The sequence below is a fragment of the Sphaerodactylus townsendi genome, linkage group LG03, assembly GCF_021028975.2.
Source record: "Sphaerodactylus townsendi isolate TG3544 linkage group LG03, MPM_Stown_v2.3, whole genome shotgun sequence".
NCBI lineage: Eukaryota > Metazoa > Chordata > Lepidosauria > Squamata > Sphaerodactylidae > Sphaerodactylus > Sphaerodactylus townsendi.
This window is the reverse complement of record NC_059427.1, coordinates 36,872,553-36,891,994: the sequence shown is the minus strand read 5'-3', so window position 1 is coordinate 36,891,994 and position 19,442 is coordinate 36,872,553. Positions and strand designations below refer to the sequence as shown.

The 19,442-nt window shown below is 42.4% G+C and overlaps 1 protein-coding gene across 1 annotated transcript in view; it reads left to right on the top strand.

Annotated features, from left to right (window-relative positions):
* The window catches only part of SHQ1 (SHQ1, H/ACA ribonucleoprotein assembly factor), a 65,577-nt gene extending 48,801 nt beyond the window's left edge, over positions 1-16,776 (top strand). Inside the window, exon 10 of the mRNA XM_048487325.1 lies at positions 11,801-16,776. Coding sequence (XP_048343282.1) covers positions 11,801-12,464 — 664 coding nt within the window. The 3' untranslated portion in view covers positions 12,465-16,776. The remainder of the gene's footprint in view (positions 1-11,800) is intronic.
* Positions 16,777-19,442: the final 2,666 nt, after the last annotated feature.

Sequence of the window (19,442 nt, the reverse complement as noted above, 5' to 3'; positions counted from 1 at the left end):
TTGAGGTACTATGCAAAGACCCAGACCCAGCGGAAGGTAGCTTCATATGTTCTAGACACAAATTGCAAGTATAGATGCATCGAAGAACTTAATGAAGTGAATGCAAACATGGATGAATGAAACAGATGCAAACCTGGGCTACAACTGAGTTCTATGGACACAGCCACTACCAAATAAATTCTGCCCGATTCGGACAAAGATTTGCTACTCGTAGATCACGTTCCACAGAATGCCTCTCCCTTCCCACAACAAACTGCGTGCACAACAAACAGTTGATAGCCAGCCAGTGGGGCACACACATCTTTTCCTGCACCCCCAAAGATTTCCTGGCACCCTTCTGACTGGCCAGCAACTGTTTGATGTGTGTGCGTCTTGTCAGGGGAAGCTCCCATGTTCCCAAAGACTTCCTTGCCTGTCTGGCTGTCTGGCCAGCCTCTGCACACAATTGGCTACCGGACGTCCAGACCAGACTGTGCTCCTGCGCTGATGGGTGATGGGGCAAAGCACAGTTGAGGAGGGGGACAGAGTTCCTGAAAAGAAACATGAATCCAGAAAGAATGCCTTCCATTCTGCCTTAGTGTCCATGATTAGCCCCTCCTTCATTTTATTCTCCAAACTACCCTGTAGAGTAGGACAGTGCAACTGGCCCAAAGTCACTCAGTGAGCTTTGTGACAAAAGATTTGAACGTGTGTCTCCCCAGTCATAGTCCAGCCGCTATACTGCTGTTTTTCCCTGCTAGAGATGCGTTAGAAGATCGTAGAATATAATGTTAACATACATGGGATATGTTAATAATTTGTTTCTGGGACTAGAATTCTCTGATTGCCTTGCTATTTCAGTCTGAAGGGAATGGCATCCCTTGATTAGTAAGTGATTCTTATCAGATGGCATCTCATATTGCTTTTTGTATTTGGATACAGAAAGTTGCAATTTATTCCAGACTTCTAGTTAACTTTGCCTCTGGAGAATGTCAAGGTAGGACAGTGCAACTGTAGGACAGTGCAAAGTAGGACAGTGCAAAGTAGGACAGTGCAACTGGCCCAAAGTCACTCAGTGAGCTTTGTGACAAAAGATTTGAACGTGTGTCTCCCCAGTCATAGTCCAGCCGCTTATAGGCACGATGGCCTCAAATCTTCGACAAAATATTAAACAATGAGGATTCAATTAATAACGTTGGCCACCTGTAATGTTCCATTTTTAAAGTAGAATTTTAATATGTTTTGTCACTTTGAAACTTTCAGGTTTTCAGTGTCAACAAGATATGCCCAATGGGCAGGCAAAGGTTTGTGTTACATTGCCACAGGCTGATCAGACCCACTCAGCTTTAGTGTCATATAACACAGTGAGATGTTGATAATAACATCAAGGCCTGAGAAGGAATAAAATCGGCTGGCACATCCCTCTCAGGAATACTGGGCAAGCGTGATTGTTATAATCACGACAGAGTCCAGGGGAATTTATTCTCTTTGCCTGCATTCATTGTCTGTGCTTAATAATCTGTCTAGTTGGTTGTAAATAGGGGTGTGCAATTTGACAAAGCTGAACCGAAAGAACCCCCAAAATTTCTTATTAGTATTTTTCATGGTCACCACCACCACCACCACCACCACCACCACCACCACCACCACCACGGCAGCAATATAAGGGAGCTGAAAAAGTGGATCCCCCCCAAAAACTGGATTTTTCAGGCCACTTCGGCTTTGCTGCCATTTGTTTTTAAAGAAGACACTCTCCTCTCACTGGCTAGCCAAGCCCAACATTCAACTCTGTGTGCTGGCTCCAGGCTCCACGTGGAGTTTGGAGGTGATGTGTAGCATTCAATTCTGGACCTGGCCAGCCTGAGCCCAGCATTCAATTCCATGTGCTGCCTCCAGGCTCCACATGCTCTGTGCTGCTGCCTGCCTCTGAGGTCCATGTCGTGTTCAGAGGCAGGTGGGATTTTTTGGATCCCGATTTAATAACCCCCCACATTTTGAAAACCCTAAAAAAAACTGCCTTTGGGATTTTTTGGGGTGTGTGTGTGTGGAAATTTTCTGAATCTGTTTAACCCGAACACAAAAAATTGTGTACACCTCTAGATGTAAATAATTAACCTGCCCATTGTAACCCCCAGTTCTGAACTTTTGAGTGTTGCTTGCCTTGTAACACTTTGTTCTCACTAAAAGCCTGTAACATTTTTGCAAGATATGTATGCAAGACCAAGGTGATCTGATACACTCTACCATTTGGCATTCTTCAGAGGTAACCCTCCCCCTTTGCAAATGTGGTTGCTTCTTCTTTGGTTCTTTATCAGCCTTCTGATAATCTAGTATGCTATACTGATTCACATAGCATCTTCTACAGTCCTTTGATATAGGGATCTCAGATTTCTGGCAGGCTCGCTCAGGAGAATCACGGGGCTAATGGATTGTGAAAAGGTCTGCTGCCAATTGTCCTAACGTGATAAATATGTGAGGCAAGTTTGTTCTGTAACAGGAAGGAATATCAAATATCAATATGTGTATTCTGTTGCTGTTCCTCATAGAGATGGAACTTATCTTATATCACTAGATATATATCTATATATCGATAAATAGGTCTGAGTTTTTGTTTGTGTTCGTCAATATAATAAATGACATGACACAACCTTACAAAAACCTTTTTGTGCACTTCTGAGGGACAGTGTTTTGTGACAATCTGGATTTAACCAAATAAATTACATTTAACTTATTAACATAAATATTGTTTTATAGAAATTGGTATGCTCTGACCTTGTCAGATCTTGGCTAATCTTGTCAGATCTTGGAAGCCAAGCAGGATCAGCCAGAAGTTAAGGCTGCTACACAGAGGCAGGCAATGGCAAATACTTGCCTCGAAAATCCCACATGGTTGCCACAAGCCCACTGTGATCCAATGACACTTTCTACCATAGAGGTTGATATGATGGAAGGAATGGAAGGAAGTGGGTGTGTGTCTGCTTGGCATGATGGTCGATCCATTTCTCATTCCTAAAACCCCATGGACAATCTTTGCTATTGAAATACTGTGATTTTCAAAGTTTTCTTAAATTTGAGTGGGGGGGAAGAACAACTCTGAGCCTTCATCTCAAAGGAATGTACACGTTGTATAGAATATGAGTCGGTTCCCCCAGGTTTCCTTTTCTTCATGGAGAAATCCATGTGATAAATGTCATATTCACATACCTTTTTGACGTTCCTTGCATGTGCTGTTCTCTACAGGAATCAATCTGATGCGCTCTTATGCAGTCAAATGTTTAACATCAAACCCAGCTCTGCTTCTCTACTTGAGCTTTACTGGAGTTCCTTGAGACAAAGAAGGAAGCATGTAAATTCTCTACCCCCTTTTCATCTGCCAGTTATCAAAATCCTTTATGAAAACAGTGGAAGCTTAAGACCTGTTTTGACAGAATTAGGAGGTTAAATTCAAGGAAGTGAGGGGGACGCTATTAGCCTTGCAGTAGTAATGCAGCTTTGTCTCTGAATTGTCACTCCAGGTGGGTGGGCAATTTCCAGGTCGCTACCTCCGTCGCTTTGTCTGTTCCCCGAAGCTGTATGTTAAATAAAAACATGCATACGATCAATTTAGCTTGCAATTAAACATTTTCCTTGAGCAGTTGGCACCACGACAACTGATAATTACCATGAGCAACATTTTGAAAAAGTCTTATTATGCTTGTTTATGTAAGATCACTCTTGGCATAATAATAAACTATCATTACTATAAATGTACTTACTGTATGAGCACACCTTACTGTAATTGTGGGACTCAGTTAATCATATGGGATAATTAAAATGAGTGGCTTTAATCTTCCTGAATTAATGCTTATCGGAACAGCTTTAAAACTTCAGAGTAGGTTGCCAGGTCCCTGTGCTCCTCTACTTCCCTTCATACTATACTCTGTTCTACATAAAGATGACAATAGATAGTGTATTCCTCTGTCACAGAACAAAGCATGTCAGACCCTCTTTGTTGTAGAATGCTCCGCCTGGGCCCTGTTTAAAAGTAAAAAATACATTTTGGCACAAATGCTCTTCTATCAAAGAACCGTGTTCAACAATGCACAAAATAATGGTTTTGACAAAGGCTGTGCATGAAAATGAATGATAACTCTCACATTTGTTTGGGACTGTATTCTAATGTGGAAGCACACCACTTTCTCAACTGACCTAATTATCATCTTTATGCAGAATGGAGTCTATCTTTTTTCTTTTCTTTTCTTTTGTTGCCTGGTTAACTGCCCGGGGCTGCACCCACACTCCATGTTTTTTTGCTATTCTTTCACTTGTTAAAATTATCGAGCAATGCCTCCCTCCCCTTAGAGTCCCTCTCGGAAAGCTGCCTCTGCTGTCCTCCTGCAGTTCGACTTGGCTTGTTTCCATTGGCATAGATCTGTATGGTTAATAAGCTTTGCTGTTGTGTTGGCAGGTAGATTCCTGATGCTTGGTTTACTACACTATGCAGTTGTGTTATTTTCTTTTTTAAAAGATAGAAAAGCCAACAGTAATCCTGTTGAACAGGTCTCCCAAGTCCTCAAATAGCCCCAGGGGAAGGCCTGTAGCTCTCTAAGTACTCCCTTTGCATATAGAAGATTGCAGGATTTGTTCCTCGAGCTTCCAGCTCACAAAGGATCTTGGGTGTCAGGGGTGGGAAAAAAGACGAGTTGATTCTTTCTAACTTCTTTGTAACTTAACTAGCTATCCCCCCCCCCCCCCATTATAGTTCAGTTTCATTGTTTTCTCTTGTGGAGAGGGGTAGATTTGCAGAATGTTGGATGCTTATGATGTCTTTGTTACATTTTGCTTATTTAGTGTGATGCAGAAGATTGCCTATTTTATATGCGAGGGGAAGCCCAGTAATGTCTGGATTGGATTAAACGTCATTATATTGTATCTTTTCTGGCACCCGTCAAATAAAGCTGGTGACATAAAGTGCAGTAAGAAATGTCATGGCATCAGCACACATGATGTAATCCTGAGATGCAATGGTGTACTGGGGGGGGGGCATCAGGGGTCTTGAGACCCAGGCACCACTCACCTGGGTCACTTGGGGCCTCATTTGACTGCTTCCCCACCCCGCTGGCCTGTCTCAATTTGGGGGCTACAATTTTGAGAGAGGGTGCAATTGTGGGAGGGGCGTGCAATTAGTTCTTGCCCCTGGATGCCATGTCCTACAAGTATGCTACAGCTGAGATGTGGTATTGCAAAGAGGAACTGGGAATTCTATATAGGACTGCTGTTTGGTATGGCAACATGTGTGTGTGTGTTTTGTAATATGTTGTTTAGCTTTAAAAAACCTGCCGGTATTATTGGTCTTCTGGGAATATACTAGCCCAGTTAGAGGACTGTTAAGTTCTTTGGCAAAAATACAGGAGGTCTTGTGTGTTTGATCCAGGTAAGTTTGCCCTTTTTTAGAATTTTGCAAAAGTATTGTGGTTTTTCTACTATTGGCTGAGATATTAAGCAGGAAGATTTAGCATCTAAGCTGTGCTACTGCTATATCTAATATTAAACTGGCTGCCCCCTATGCATGTGACCAAAGTTGAAACAACCCAGACAAGATAAGGGGCTCTACCTCCTTGGGATCTCCCTGAGTATCTTGGAAAGTATTATTTTGTAAATTAACAGAAAGCACTGGTGGAAGAGATCCCATTGATGATTAATCTCCAGAAGGGGTGAGATGCAAAAAATAGCTAGTAGTTAAAAAAATAGTAGTAGTAAAATTTATCATTTCTAGACCTCCTGCTGGGGACCCCCATTATTCCATTGTTACTAATAATGGTCACAACAGAATCATGGGAACCTCATCCATGTGGTATTCCACGCAAGAAATGACTAGAGGTGGTTTGCCATAGCTATGACTAGAGGTGGTTTGCCATAGCTATACCGTCTGTATTGACGGTCTCCCATCCAAGTACTAACCATGGATGATCCTGCTTAGCTTACAAATGCTGAGAGTGGGCTAGTCAGAGCTTTTAGACTGCTCCCATAACAAATTGACCGGTCCAAAAAAAGTAAGGGAAGATTTGATGAAACTTAAGGCACTTTTTGAAAGATGGGATGTTACAATCGTGGTGGAGGAAAGTGCCCTCAAGTCACAGCCAACTTACAGAAACCCTGTAGAGTTTTCAAGAGCAGCAGTAGCACAGTGGTTAAGAGCAGGTGTACTCTAATCTGGAGGAACTGGGTTTGATTACCTGCTCTGCTGCCTGAGCTGTGGAGACTTATCTGGGGAATTCAGATTAGCCTGTACATTCCAACATGCGCCAGCTGGGTGTCCTTGGGCTAGTCTGAGCCCCATCTACCTCACAGGGTGTTTATTGTGAGGGGGGAAGGGCAAGGAGTTTGTAAGCCCCTTTGAGTCTCCTATAGGAGAGAAAGGGGGATATAAATCCACTTCTTCTTCTTCTTCTTCTTCTTCTTCTTCTTCTTCTTCTTCTTCTTCTTCTTCTTCTTCTTCTTCTTCCTCTTCTTCCTCTTCTTCCTCTTCTTCCTCTTCTTCCTCCTCTTCTTCCTCTTCTTCCTCCTCCTCTTCTTCTTCTTCTTCTTCTTCTTCTTCTTCTTCTTCTTCTTCTTCTTCTTCTTCTTCTTCTTCTTCTTCTTCTTCTTCTTCTTCTTCTAAAAAGAATTCGGCAGTATTCTTTTAATGGCCAATGAAGTACAAGTAAAGCCTTTTCATGCTGCAATTTTGTTTGCCTGCCACCAAAAATGTATGTTTCTGGAACGAGTTTGATTTCTGAGGTACTCCCATGCACAGAGAGAGTACAGAAATAAATCATCAGGAGAGAGAGAACCATTGAGTTGAGGAGTACAACCAGACTGATTCAGTGGGATAGAGAAAATTCACTGCCCAGGGAAGTCAATAAAAAATCCTGGGTATTAGTATCACAGAAAAGATTTTTCCAGAAGGAGCTTGGAAAATCCAATGGAGAGGGGAAATAGAGCAGGTGCTGGTGCAGGCAAGATGGGTTACACGAAACATTTTGGGGGAAAAAAAATGAAAGGAATGTATTGTCGAAGCCTTTTACAGCTGGCTGTGTGGCTGCAGCCTGGTAGTTTTTGCTGCTAACATTTCACCCTCGCCTGTGGCTGGCGTCTTCAGAGTGGGGTTTTCCCCCCTCCAAAAAAGGTACAGTACTAAAGCTGCTGGAGGTTTGCCTGCAAGGGAGTGAATGTATTTGCTGCCATAGTAGGTTGCTGTATTCCACAAAGCTTAAGATGGGAGGCACAAAATACATTTCCCATGTTGACAATGCAGTGCGAGCGTTACTTTTCTTAGGTGTTGCACTGTGAGCCTGGGGAGTGCATTTGCGGGAAGGTGTGCTCTCTCAACCTCAAGAAGCTTTTTCTAAGGAAGCTTCTTCTTTCTGGGGATTACAAACCACGAGCAATTCTTGACAACATAACTGCCTTTGTTAGACTGTTCGTTCTAGCAGCTTTGCTGTCGGCTTGTGTTGCCTCTGCAGCAACCGCTTTGCTTATTCTCCTTAGGGTAAAAGGGGGACACTAGAATAATTTGACATACTAGCTTTTTCTAGGCAGACTTTTATGATATACTCTGCTTTTGTTGCTGTCTCAGGGCTCCGTCCCGCAGCACAGTTTGAACCCAAACGATGACTTCCCCATCTTTGAAAACGCACGCAAGCATCTTGTTTGAATGAATGCTTGTGCCTTGGCTTCCAGCCAGACCCGTGAGCTGCTCTAACGCTTCTGGAGCTCTGAATTTTGCTGATCTGGCCGATAGCCAAACATATGTAATACTCATTCTGATAGCATAGCTGCTTGTCTTCTGAAAGCTGCGGGTGTCTGTTTCCGTGAGCACGTTGGAGTTTGTACCTTCCCATCCTTATATAAGAGAACTTTCCTGTACGACGTTAACACTAAGAAAAGATCATGTGAACATTGTTGCAAGGTATTTTCTCGGAGCCCTGTAGTACAGCAGCTATTCGAGTTGCGTTGTATTGATAAGTTTTGAAGTAGCATTGACGTAGGGATTGCACATTGAGTCTGATAAGTATATAATTATTTTTCCCAAAAAATTTTTTAGAAAGAATTTGCACCTGGGGTGCTGTGTGGTTTCCGGGCTGTATGGCTGTGTTCTAGCAGCATTCTCTCCTGACGTTTCGCCTGCATCTGTGGCTGGCATCTTCAGAGGATCTGATAGTAGGAAAGCAAAGCAAGTGGAGTATATTTACCTGTTAGTAAAGGTGTATGCTACACTTCATTGTTATTCACTTGCCAGGCCACTCCTATTCAGATGCCCTCACCTATTGACCTTTACTCATAGGTATATATACTCCACTTACTTTCCTTTCCTACTATCAGATCCTCTGAAGATGCCAGCCACAGATGCAGGCGAAATGTCAGAAGAGAATGCTGCTAGAACATGGCCATACAGCCCGGAAACCACACAGCACCCCAGTGATTCTGGCCGTGAAAGCCTTTGACAATTTGCACCTGATCTTTATGTCAATTTTAAAATTGTCAACGAACATAACTGTATCCTTATTCTAATGGGGCTTCTTCACATGCTCTGTTTTGCACCTTTAAAGTGTATGTAGGTATATATGAGCCTTTCAGGGCAGTATATAAATAAAATTTCCATTCCAATCTCCATTCCATTTTATCATGGATCAATCCATTTGTGACCCATGTACTCTTCTGTGAACAGACCTATCAATACGTGGGCATGCAGGGGTTGAAAAGAAGTTATGTAATTAATACTTTACCTGTTTAACCCTTCAAATTAAGAATGTCTTTTTTTTTTTTAAAAAAAAAGTACCCTGGGTCAGTTAGCAAGACAACTATCCTACAGTCTACAACAGTGGCCACAGAGAGTGGAAAAACGCCTGCAAGTTTTGAAGATCCAGTGTATTCTTTACCAGAAACCTCTACTGTACGTTTTTTTTATTAAAAGGAAGAGAACAAAAAAGCTTCAGTTTCACAAAGCATGTGGGAGGGAGGAAAAAGAAAAGGGAAACCAGGTATAAACAGCAGACATACATCCTTTCCCCCCCTTTTTTTTCTTTTTTTGCCGTAGAGTTTTGTCTCAGGCTATCAATCAACTTTTCACCACTTCCTGCAACAGCAGGTCTGCTATAAATCCTGCTGTAACTGACTGGGTTTCATTTCCTCTGCCAAACCCTGCTAACCTGCGAGGCATGACACAGTGACACCAGAGCGAGCAGCTGATAATGTAATACATGACTCCTGCGAGGCGAAAGTTAAAAGTGCCTGTTCTCTCAGCTGAATGGTTTTCAAGATCTTTATATTTTAGTCCCCACAGGGGGTAATTACTCAGTGTAGCACACTGTGCATTTTTTAATCTCCTGGAGGAATTTTATTTAAAGGCATACTGAAAGGATGGGGGCAACTGAATGGCTTTTCTCAGGCTTTCTCACCCCTTTCCAAATTGCCTGCATTCCAGAAGGCATCGCCATGGCCCACAACATGTTCCAGGAGAATGTTTTAGCTCAACCCCAATTATAAGAATATCAGGTGAAGGGCTGCAGCTCAGTGTGGGGAGCGTACATGTAAGGTCCCAAACTCAGGCCCTAATACTTCAAGTTAAAGGATTCGTACTACCAGGTCAGGTGCACATCACTGTCTGAAATGTGGTAAAGCTGCTTTGAGCCAGGGATGACTGTAGCGGATGACTTATTTATTTGGATGTTTGTACCCTTCTTCCATCATTGATGGGGGCCCAAAGCAACTTACAACATTGTTCTCTTCGCTCTTGCATTTTACCCTCAGAACAATGGCTTTCATCACTGCAAGTTATGTCTCTGTCTTGTGAGTGTGGTAAACTGAGAAGAAGACGAAGAGTTTGGATTTATATCCCCCCTTTCTCTCCTGTAGGAGACTCAAAGGGGTTTACAATCTCCTTGCCCTTCCCCCCTCACAACAAACACCCTGTGAGGTAGGTGGGGTTGAGAGAGCTCTGAGAAGCTGTGACAAGCCCAAGGTCACCCAGCTGGCGGGTGTGGGAGTGCACAGGCTAATCTGAACTCCCCAGATAAGCCTCCACAGCTCAGGCGGCAGAGCTGGGAATCAAACCCGGTTCCTCCAGATTAGATACACGAGCTCTTAACCTCCTACGCCACTGACAGCCCTTGTTTCTTGATTTTACAGCATATATCCCCACTGAACTGTAACAGGTATTGGGTTTAAACCCATTGACTTTAATACTGGAATACACAATGTCCAGCTTTTAAGTACAGAAAATTGATATTTTACTAAAGTATAGTTGCTGGAAGATCAGTCTTGCAGAAATAAGGATATTTTGAACCCTGGAGGAACATCCCTTTTTCTTCTGTGGTAGCATAAAGTATGTATCTGTTGATTAATGTTCCAGAATAAGGGGCACTCATTTGAAGAGATGCAAGGAACATCAGGCAAAATATATACAGACTATTAGCTCTCTTGAACTATCTGTCCCATAACTGGGGACAAGATGTAGCTGTGCCTGCTGAATCATATTTTGCTTATGATGGTTACATTGGTGGGAAACCTCATGTTGGTCAGTTCAATAAAATAGACTTGGTGACTTTTTTTTTTTGCTGCTTCATTTGTAAGCAATTCTTTTCCTGGAATGAATCTCACACTGTTATTTTTGTCCACCTTTTGATGACTTCTTTGCATAAAAAGTGTTTGATCTCCAATCATAGAATTGGAAAGTTACCCTGTGCTGTCACTAATGACATGGTAGTGTCAAGACTGCAACTCCCAGCATGCACCGGCTCCCACCTTTTTCCAAAAAGAGCGGGAAAACAAACTGAGAAGCTACATCCCACTGGAGCTTCAGAACCAATGAGAGGCCAGGAGCTGGGGGGAGGGGAAAAGTTGATTGGTTGCTGCCTGTTTTTGTAAATAGAATAAATACTGGAACTGAGGACAAGAATCCTCAGTTCCAGCACCCTGTAGCTAGGGCAACATAGTTCAATAAAGTTCGTTCTTTTTTATTAAGCCGACTTTGTGCTGGAACTCCGGTGGGATGTAGCTTCTCAGTTTGATTAGTTTGGGTAGCCAAGTGAACGTCTTTCATATATTAGTCCAAATGCTCTTTTTTCATTCAGTAGACTTTGCAGTGCAAGCATTACATGATGTTAGAAGTTAACCAGAAGGTGGTAGAGTAACACTCTTATTTCTCTTTTCAAAGAATGACCTACTGATCTCTGCTTCTAAAAGAAAGTCACCAACCAATTTATAACCCTCACATCCAGTACATTCCTGAGAACACGTTCCGAAAAACAAACCCTGTTGAATAGACCTGAGTAGAATTTGGCCTGTTTAATAGGCCTGTTAGTAGAATAGTAGAATAGGCCTGTTTAAGACTGGCCTTGTTGTCTAACCATGAGACATTCCAATTACATGATTTGCAATCTTTAAAAAAATGAGCTGAAACTGTTCACTGAAGTTACTGTTGTCTGAATTTTCCTTCAAACTAGTGGAGCTGGATCAGTCAAGAGAAACCAGATTCATTCCCTGTACCTACATTAGTACGATCTTGTGCTATTTGGATGGCTTGGAGAAGATAGTCTATTCAAAATTTCAGATTAGATGTCTTCACACAATAATATTGGGCAGTTGCTGAGAACTTGTGGGAACACAGAGTCCAGTTGTGAATATTCAGGAAACTTTGTGTAATCCCAATAACAGGATTTCTGTCATCATTTCATTTTATTTCCATCGTCTTGAATCCGATGGCTGTAACTGTCCTTGAGATTGCCTCAGCCTTGTCAAATAGAGAATATTGTAAAATGTCATCTCATTTCTCTCTCTTTCCCTCTGCTTTTTTTTTAAGGTCAAAGAAATTGGCAGCCCTTGCTGAATGTGTGCAGAAAGCAGAGCTGAGCAAGGCCAAATTAGGTTTTGAATTAGACGAGCTGGAAACAGCAGCGCTGCTTGTACAGGAGGAAGAAAAGGAGTTAAAAGCTTCTGGCGCAGACATTTCCAGGCAGCAGCAGCTGCCGCCTCCCTCCAAAAGAGAAGCGGGTGACTCTGAAGACTCAAGCAGCACTTCATCATACGAGACAGAAGGCTCCGATTCCGAGGAACAAGAGTCCTCAGACAGTGAAGATGGGGAAATAAATCCTTTACAAAGCAGGCTTGGAGAGGAGAGGACAGCCCCACTTATTGGCAGTAATGGATTAAGGCGAGACACGGACGCTTTGACGTTAGATGTTAGTAATGAAAAATCAAAGGCTGCTTTGCAATCTACATCTGTTCCTGGGAAACTGATAGAAGAATTAGGAAAACAAATGCAAGCTGCCGTTCGGCTTACCGAACAGCCTGAAGGATCGCCTCGTGGAAGTGACGGCTCTTTCCAAGAGATGGGAACAAGCTGCGTAGCTGAGCCCCGAGAACTTTCACCAGACTGCAATGGAGACGGACATTTCTTGGAGGTGACGCCAAAGCCCAGCCGTCGTCTGATTCTGGGCACCATAGATGAAGATGCAACTTCCTAAGCAGATATGGGTGGGTTGGATTCCAGGTCATTCTGACAATCAAATGTCTGTCACATTTCAGGGAGGGGATACAGTCTTTTAAAATGTCTTCTTCCATGTTTGATCCTGGGGTTCTTAATCAAAAGCCTGTGCAAAAAAAACAGTGGACCAGATTATATTAAATGCTGTCCAGTACATCAGCAGTTCACCTTCAGAGAATTCTTATGCCTGAGACTTCTATGACCTTGTGTTAGCATTGAAAGGGCATCATTCCATGAGGTTAGTAGTGTTACAAAAAGTGTAATAAACCTTGTTGAAGTTAGTTAACTTCTAAAGTAAATTGTTGAGAGTAAGTAGTAAAGACAGCCTTAGTAATCTTGTTTACAGAGAATTTAGTTTTAAATAGGTTGTGCTTACCCTTTAAAATCCAGCTTGGTTTCCAACTTTTAAAATGTTTGCTCATGGTCCATAGATTTGGAATATCTACAGTGTGTACACATACATCAGCTGAGTACAGGCTTGCAAATTCCAGACTCTTGAGTATGTAACAAACCTGTCCATCACTCATAGTTGCATATGCAGTGTATTCAGCAGCAACATTTTATGCGTGGTTATTTAGAAATAAATCCCACTGGAATAAGTGTGCATATTTTCACGAACATATATGGGGAATGGAACTCTGTGTATGTTCATCTGTGAAGCATGTTGTCTATTTAGGGTTTACATTTAAGTATGGTGTAGTAAATCATATTTCAGTTTCAGTACAACCATTTGGTATCAGTTCATCAGCTACTCTGAAAATCAAGGTCCAAAGGCTTGGTGAGAATGCATAAATATTTGAGTCGGTAAACTTGCCTAACTGTTGCTGGTAGGAACGGAGCAGAGAAAAAGAAAAGATTCTCCTTCCATTTTGGCAGCTCATCTTTCTTTGCCAGCATTAGGCAGAGCTGTGCGCATTGTTCACAGCCATGGTGGTATAACATGTCGGAAATCATAACGCAGATCAAGGATCTAGTAGGCATCCTAAGAAATTTAACTTTCATGCTGTGTTTTAAGGGTGTGTTTCTTGTCTCTTTCTACACTGGCTAGCAGACATAGAGTAAGTTACACAGGCTAAGTAAATAATATGCACAGGTTCTTAATTTGTGTGATTTATTGGGAAAGGAAAATGTAGGGGGCATCGTGCATGCCGCACCGCTCTAAAGAAATCCATATTGCAAGAGTCGTGCCCTGTTTTTCACACTCTCTCCTCTGTTTATGGCCGGTAGCCAAGAGAGAGCCTGCTTGTCAGTTCTCTGAACAGCTCTGTTTCTCTGTAGGAGCTGACAACTCCTGAGCTTGGGAAATCAATCTTCGTTGTGTCTTCCTGTGTTGGGAAGATTATTACCTAAGCCTGGCTTTATTCTGGCATGTCCTGTCATATTTGGACCTTGATCTCTCCTCCCTCCACTGCCACGATAAATTATGTTCTTTCTGCTGTCTATCAACTTTCCTGCACGCTCAACTTCTGATATTCCTGGGAGTTCATCCGCAAGCATTGGAATCTGTTTGGGTACAATCGTCCTGCACATCTCTCCTCCTTATACTTTTTAAAAACAGTTGTGGAGTTAATTTATTTTCTTCCACGCATGCCTTCAATAATGAGGATTTTCAAGGTGCTGGTGTGTTCAGTGGTGTCATAGCACCCCTATTTAAAAAAGGCATTAAAACATTGATATATTGCTAGAACATTGCTGTAGCCTTAGGTTCTCTGAATTTCTGGTTTTCATTTTTTAAAAAAAGTCTCTAGTCCTTTCCCTCATGGAGATACGCCTTTTTCCTTAGATATCCACACAGAAAGGAGATTGAGACTTCTTAAAAAGAAAAAGCTGGGGATTCAGAGAATCTCCTCAGGCTATTTTTCCAACACTCCATCAGTATATCAATATTTTAGTGCCACTTTTTTTTAAAAAAGAAAATTGCTCGTGGGAGGAAGGGGAGAGTAGTTTGACTATGACCATCCAATTGTTGAACAGTGAGCTGGAGGTGGGTAGAAGTGGATGGGAAAAAGAAAACCAACAAACATTACACATGAGGAAAAATCTAACTCAAAATCAGCTTCCAGAAAAATGTTGGGGCGAAAGTGGTCCCAAAAGAACCAGAAAGAATGGGGGGGAGGGGACAACCCAAAAAAGAAATAAAAACTAAAGGCACAAAAATGTGTCTAGAAATTGGAATAAAGCAAAGCAGTATAAGACAACTCTCCTCCTGCCCCCTCCCCCAAAACATGCAGAAACACACTTCATTGGGTTTGTAGTGACTTTCTTCAACTCATTTGGGATCAGCTACATGGCACAAGGCACATGTCACAAGAGTACATTTATTTGTTCCAAAGTGGGAATCCAAATGACTTACATTACCTTCCTTTCCTTTATTTTATTTTCACAGTGGCCCTGTGAGAGAAGTTAGGCTGAGAAAATGTGACTGGCCCAAGATAACCCACCAAGTTCCATGACAGAGTGCAGATTTGAACCAGGGTCTACTACTACCCCAAGATTCCTTTCTTGGTCTTTCACACCCAGTACAGATCCCATTTGTGTATATGTGAAGTTGGGATTTTTTTGCCCCAATATATCACTTTGCATTTGCTCCCATTGAATCTCATTTGCCCATGCCTCCAGTCTGGAGAGATATTTTTTGGAGCACTAATCAATCTGTTTTTGTTTTAACCACCCAAAATAATTTGATAACATCTGCAAACTTGGCCACCTCAATGTTCATCCCCAGCTCCTGTTGAAAAGCACTGATCCCAACACATCCTTGAGAAACCGCACTGCTCACTTCCCTCAGTTGTGAGAACAGACCATTCACTCCTACTCTCTGCTTCCAATTTTTGAGTCAGCTCTTAATCCTTAAGAGGACTTATCCTTTATCCCATGACTATGAAGTTTTCTTAGCAATCTTTGGTGGGGGACTTTGTCCAAAGCCTTCCAGAAATCCAAATACACAACGTCCACAAGCTCATTTCTGTCCACATGCTTACTGACACTTTCAAAGAACTAAAATGTTACTGAGTCAGGACTTATTTTTGCAGAAGCCAAATGCTTGACAATTCTATCTTTAATAATGCTTTCCATCTATTTATCTGTAACAGGTGTTAAGCTAATTGGCCTGTAATTCCCTGATTCCTTCTGGAACCTTTTTTTTTATAAATGGGTGTTATGTTGGCCATGCTCCAGTCCTCTGGTACAGAGGGTGATCTTAGGGACTTGTTGTGTATCATTGTCAGAAATTAATCCATTTTCCCATTTGAATTCTTGAAGAACTCTAGGATGAATACTGACTGGTCCCCCTGCAGTTTGGCTATACATCCTAGAACTTCCTGCCTTTACCACAGTTAGCCCCAGCTCCTCATTCTCGCCTCCCCGAAACATCTGTTCAGGAAAAGGTATCTGCCCTATATCTTCAGCAATGAAGACAGATGAGAAGAATTTCTTTAGTTTCTCAGCAAGCGCTTTATCCTCTTTTACTCCCATCATCATCCAATAGTTGAACAGCTCCCTTAGCTGGTTTCCTGCTCCTAATGAATTTCTTATTGCTGGTGTCAACGTGCTTAGTGATACGTCCTTCAAAATCCCTTTTTGCATTTCTAATTGTTTGCATTTCCTTTGTTGGCTTTTTATTAGCCTTGTTGGAGTAAACCTTGAGTAAGCTTGTTGTGTTAGCAGACTCTTGCCACTCCACTCCAGTTGGGACTTATTGGTACTCAACCACATTAAGATTGTAGATTTCTCCCCTGGATTTCTTTACCAATCTAAACAAGATCCAGATTCTCCAAACTATAAAACAAAGAGTCCTTGATACAGAAAAATGAACAATGGTATCGCTACCTGGAAGACCTTGCTCACCAATGATTCACGGGATCTTACTATGTGGATTTATGCCTATTTCAATAAGATCTTATTCTCTCCTTAAGACGTGCCTTTATGTGGGCTGGTGTCAATTTATTCCCTTCAGCGGTCACATGTAGAAGATACTGCTGCATTCCATTTCAAGAGAGGCACTGCCAATGCTCCCAATACCAAACTGAAATGATGGAACACATACTTCTCTATCGTATTCATCACTTTCAACTCTGGAGATATTGAACTACATATAAACTTGAGTTTTGTACTTTCTGATAAAGCTAAGTTCCGGTTGCTCCTGAATGACTGTTGTCCTCAATGCACTAATGATGTAGTGTCGTTTTTAGCCTTAATTGTACCCAACAATTAGTCATTTTGTATATATTGTTCAATGTGCATTTTTTTGAACCCTAATTTAACTTATGCCTAATAAAGGTAACTGAACTGAACTGAGTAATCCTTCCAGTTGTTGAAGGAATCCTCTAAATTTCCCCTCTAATAACTTCCTTCACCTTACCCATTAGCCATGGGGTGACCTCTTAGACTTTATGCTACCTTTCCTGACCTGTGGTATTTAATCTGAACCTTTAGTACTGAGGACTTGAGTAACCCCCAAGCTTTTTCCAGAGATTTAACCCTCCTGTTCCGTTTAACTTCCTTTTTACCAGGTTCCTTATTTTAGAGAAGTTCCCTCTTCTAAAGTCAAATGTAATTGTGTGAGATTTCCCAGGCAGTTTCTTCCAGACGTATAAATTAAATTTTATGTCACTGCAGTCACTGTTGACAACTAGTTCAAGCACATGTTGTCCTAAGTCTCTGGTAGCCCACTGAGTATTAAATCAGGGTCACCTCCCCTCTGGTTGAGTCCATGACTATTTGCTCAAGTCATTGAGGATGTCTAGAAAGTTTATGCAGTCAGTATGGGGGTAGTCTCCCATTATTACTACTTCATCACCATTGGATGCCTCCCTGATTTCATTCTCCACCTCTAGATCATTCTAAGCCTTTTCATCAGGGGGGCTGATAGAACATCCCCAGTACTAAATTACCTTTGGTGCCCAGTATTGCTATCCACTAAGATTCTGTGGACAAGTGTGCCCTTTTTATGCTTTCTAGTTTATTAGATACTATGCCCTTCTTGATGAACACAGAAACACCCACGGCAATAAGTCCTTCCCTGTCATTGCTTTGTATCCAGGGATGACTGTATCCCACTGGTTTTCTCCCTTCCACTAGGTTTTTGTAATGCTCACTATATCTATGTTTTTCTTTAAAACCAAGAACTCTAACTCCCCCATTTTCGCTTGGAGGCTTCTGATATTATCGTCGCTTTCAACTTGCTTGGCAATACCCTTGGGGCTCCTTGTGTGTCTATCCTCTTTTATCTTCCTTTATCGTCTTGCAAATCTACCCCATCCCCGTGTGGGCAATCAGAAGCATTTTTTCCTTTATCCATTTGCAATGAGTCTGCCCAAACCAGATACTTTTTAGCTCCTGTTGGCTTTCCCCCCAGACTCAATTTAAAAGCTGTTCTGCCGCCTTTTTTATGTTATGTGCCAGCTGATTCCATCCTGGTTCAAATGGAGTCTATCCCTTTTGTACTGGCCTGGCTTGTCCTAAAATATTTCCCGCTCCCTAGCAAATCTCTTGTCCACACCAGCATCCCATCCACGCATTGAGACTCACCAATTGTGCCTGTCTAGTAGGCCCTGAGCATGGAACAGGTAGCATCTCAGAAAAAGCTACCTCGGAGGTCCTGGATTTTAATCCCCTACCTAGCAACCTAAATTTGGCTTCCAGGATCTCAGGACTACACTTTCCCACATTGTTGGTGCAAACGTGTACTGCGACCACTGGCTTCTCCCCAGCCGTGTTTACCAAACAATCTAAAAGCCAGGTTAAGTCCGCAATCTTCACATGAGGCAGACAAGTCAGTCCATGCACCCATCACAAGGCCAGCTGTGTACGTTTCTAATGTTTCTCCCTCTACAAGAAATCCCTCTCCCCTTAGAGGCATAATTTTTTTTTGCATAGAATTAAATTCAAGCATAATGATCATTGTAAAGCTTGCATACAACTATATCATCTGATTTTATAGCATCTTATATTCCAGTGTAATTTTTAAGGTTCCAGAAATTAAAACACGGGCTCAATCATTTGTCCTTATCCATAAACTCTAATTATGCAAGACATTAGTTTGTATAACTATCCAAGTCCTCAATTAGTATAATCTAACAAAGCTCTCCATCTTCTTACATACTCTGTCGAGAGTCTACTGTGCATCAAAGAAGTGAGAACATAAGAACTGGCCTGCTGGATCAGACCAGAGTCCATCTAGTCCAGTGTGCGCTGCTGCTTTAATTAAGCGGTGGCCCACCAGGTACCTTTGGGAGCTCACGTGCAGGGTGTGAAAGCAATGGCCTTCTGCTGCTGCTGTTCCCAAGCACCTGGTCTGCTAAGGCATTTGCAACCTCAGATCAAGGAGGATCAAGATTGGTAGCCAGAGATTGACTTCTCCATAAATCTGTCCAAGCCCTTTTTAAAGCTATCCAGGTTAGTGGCCATTGTTAAGTATTCTGTTAACTTGTTCATTCCAGAAGGTTTGGGTGGTAGCTTGCTTTAAAGGTATATCCTTTACATAAGAGGATATCTGTTCATCCACCAAGGAAAGGTCCCTTCTAAGGTACCACCTCTCCTTACCTCAGAGAGATCACCCACTCCACCAAGAGCTCCATCATCCATGACTGGGACTGGGATACGACCGTTGCTTCCCTGGAGTCCTTGCCCACCAGTGTATCTGCCAGTCTCAGCTCTTCCAGTTGAACTACCTTGGTCAGAAGGAAATGAACTCACACCTTAAAAGCCATGAGTGCTTTACACTGAGGACACATCCATGACTTCTATCCAGCAGGCAAATAGTCACACACGTGGCTTTCCGTACAGCACACTGGATAACTCCCTGACCCCTGCTGGAATTCTACGGGCCTTTCCCCACTTACAGCTAAATGGCAGCTACTTGAGGAAGGTAGCGGCGGGGGGTCCACGCGGCAACTCCCGACAGGGGCGACAGCGCCAGCCACTGACGCTGCTGCTGTCGCGCCCCCTCAGCGCGCGG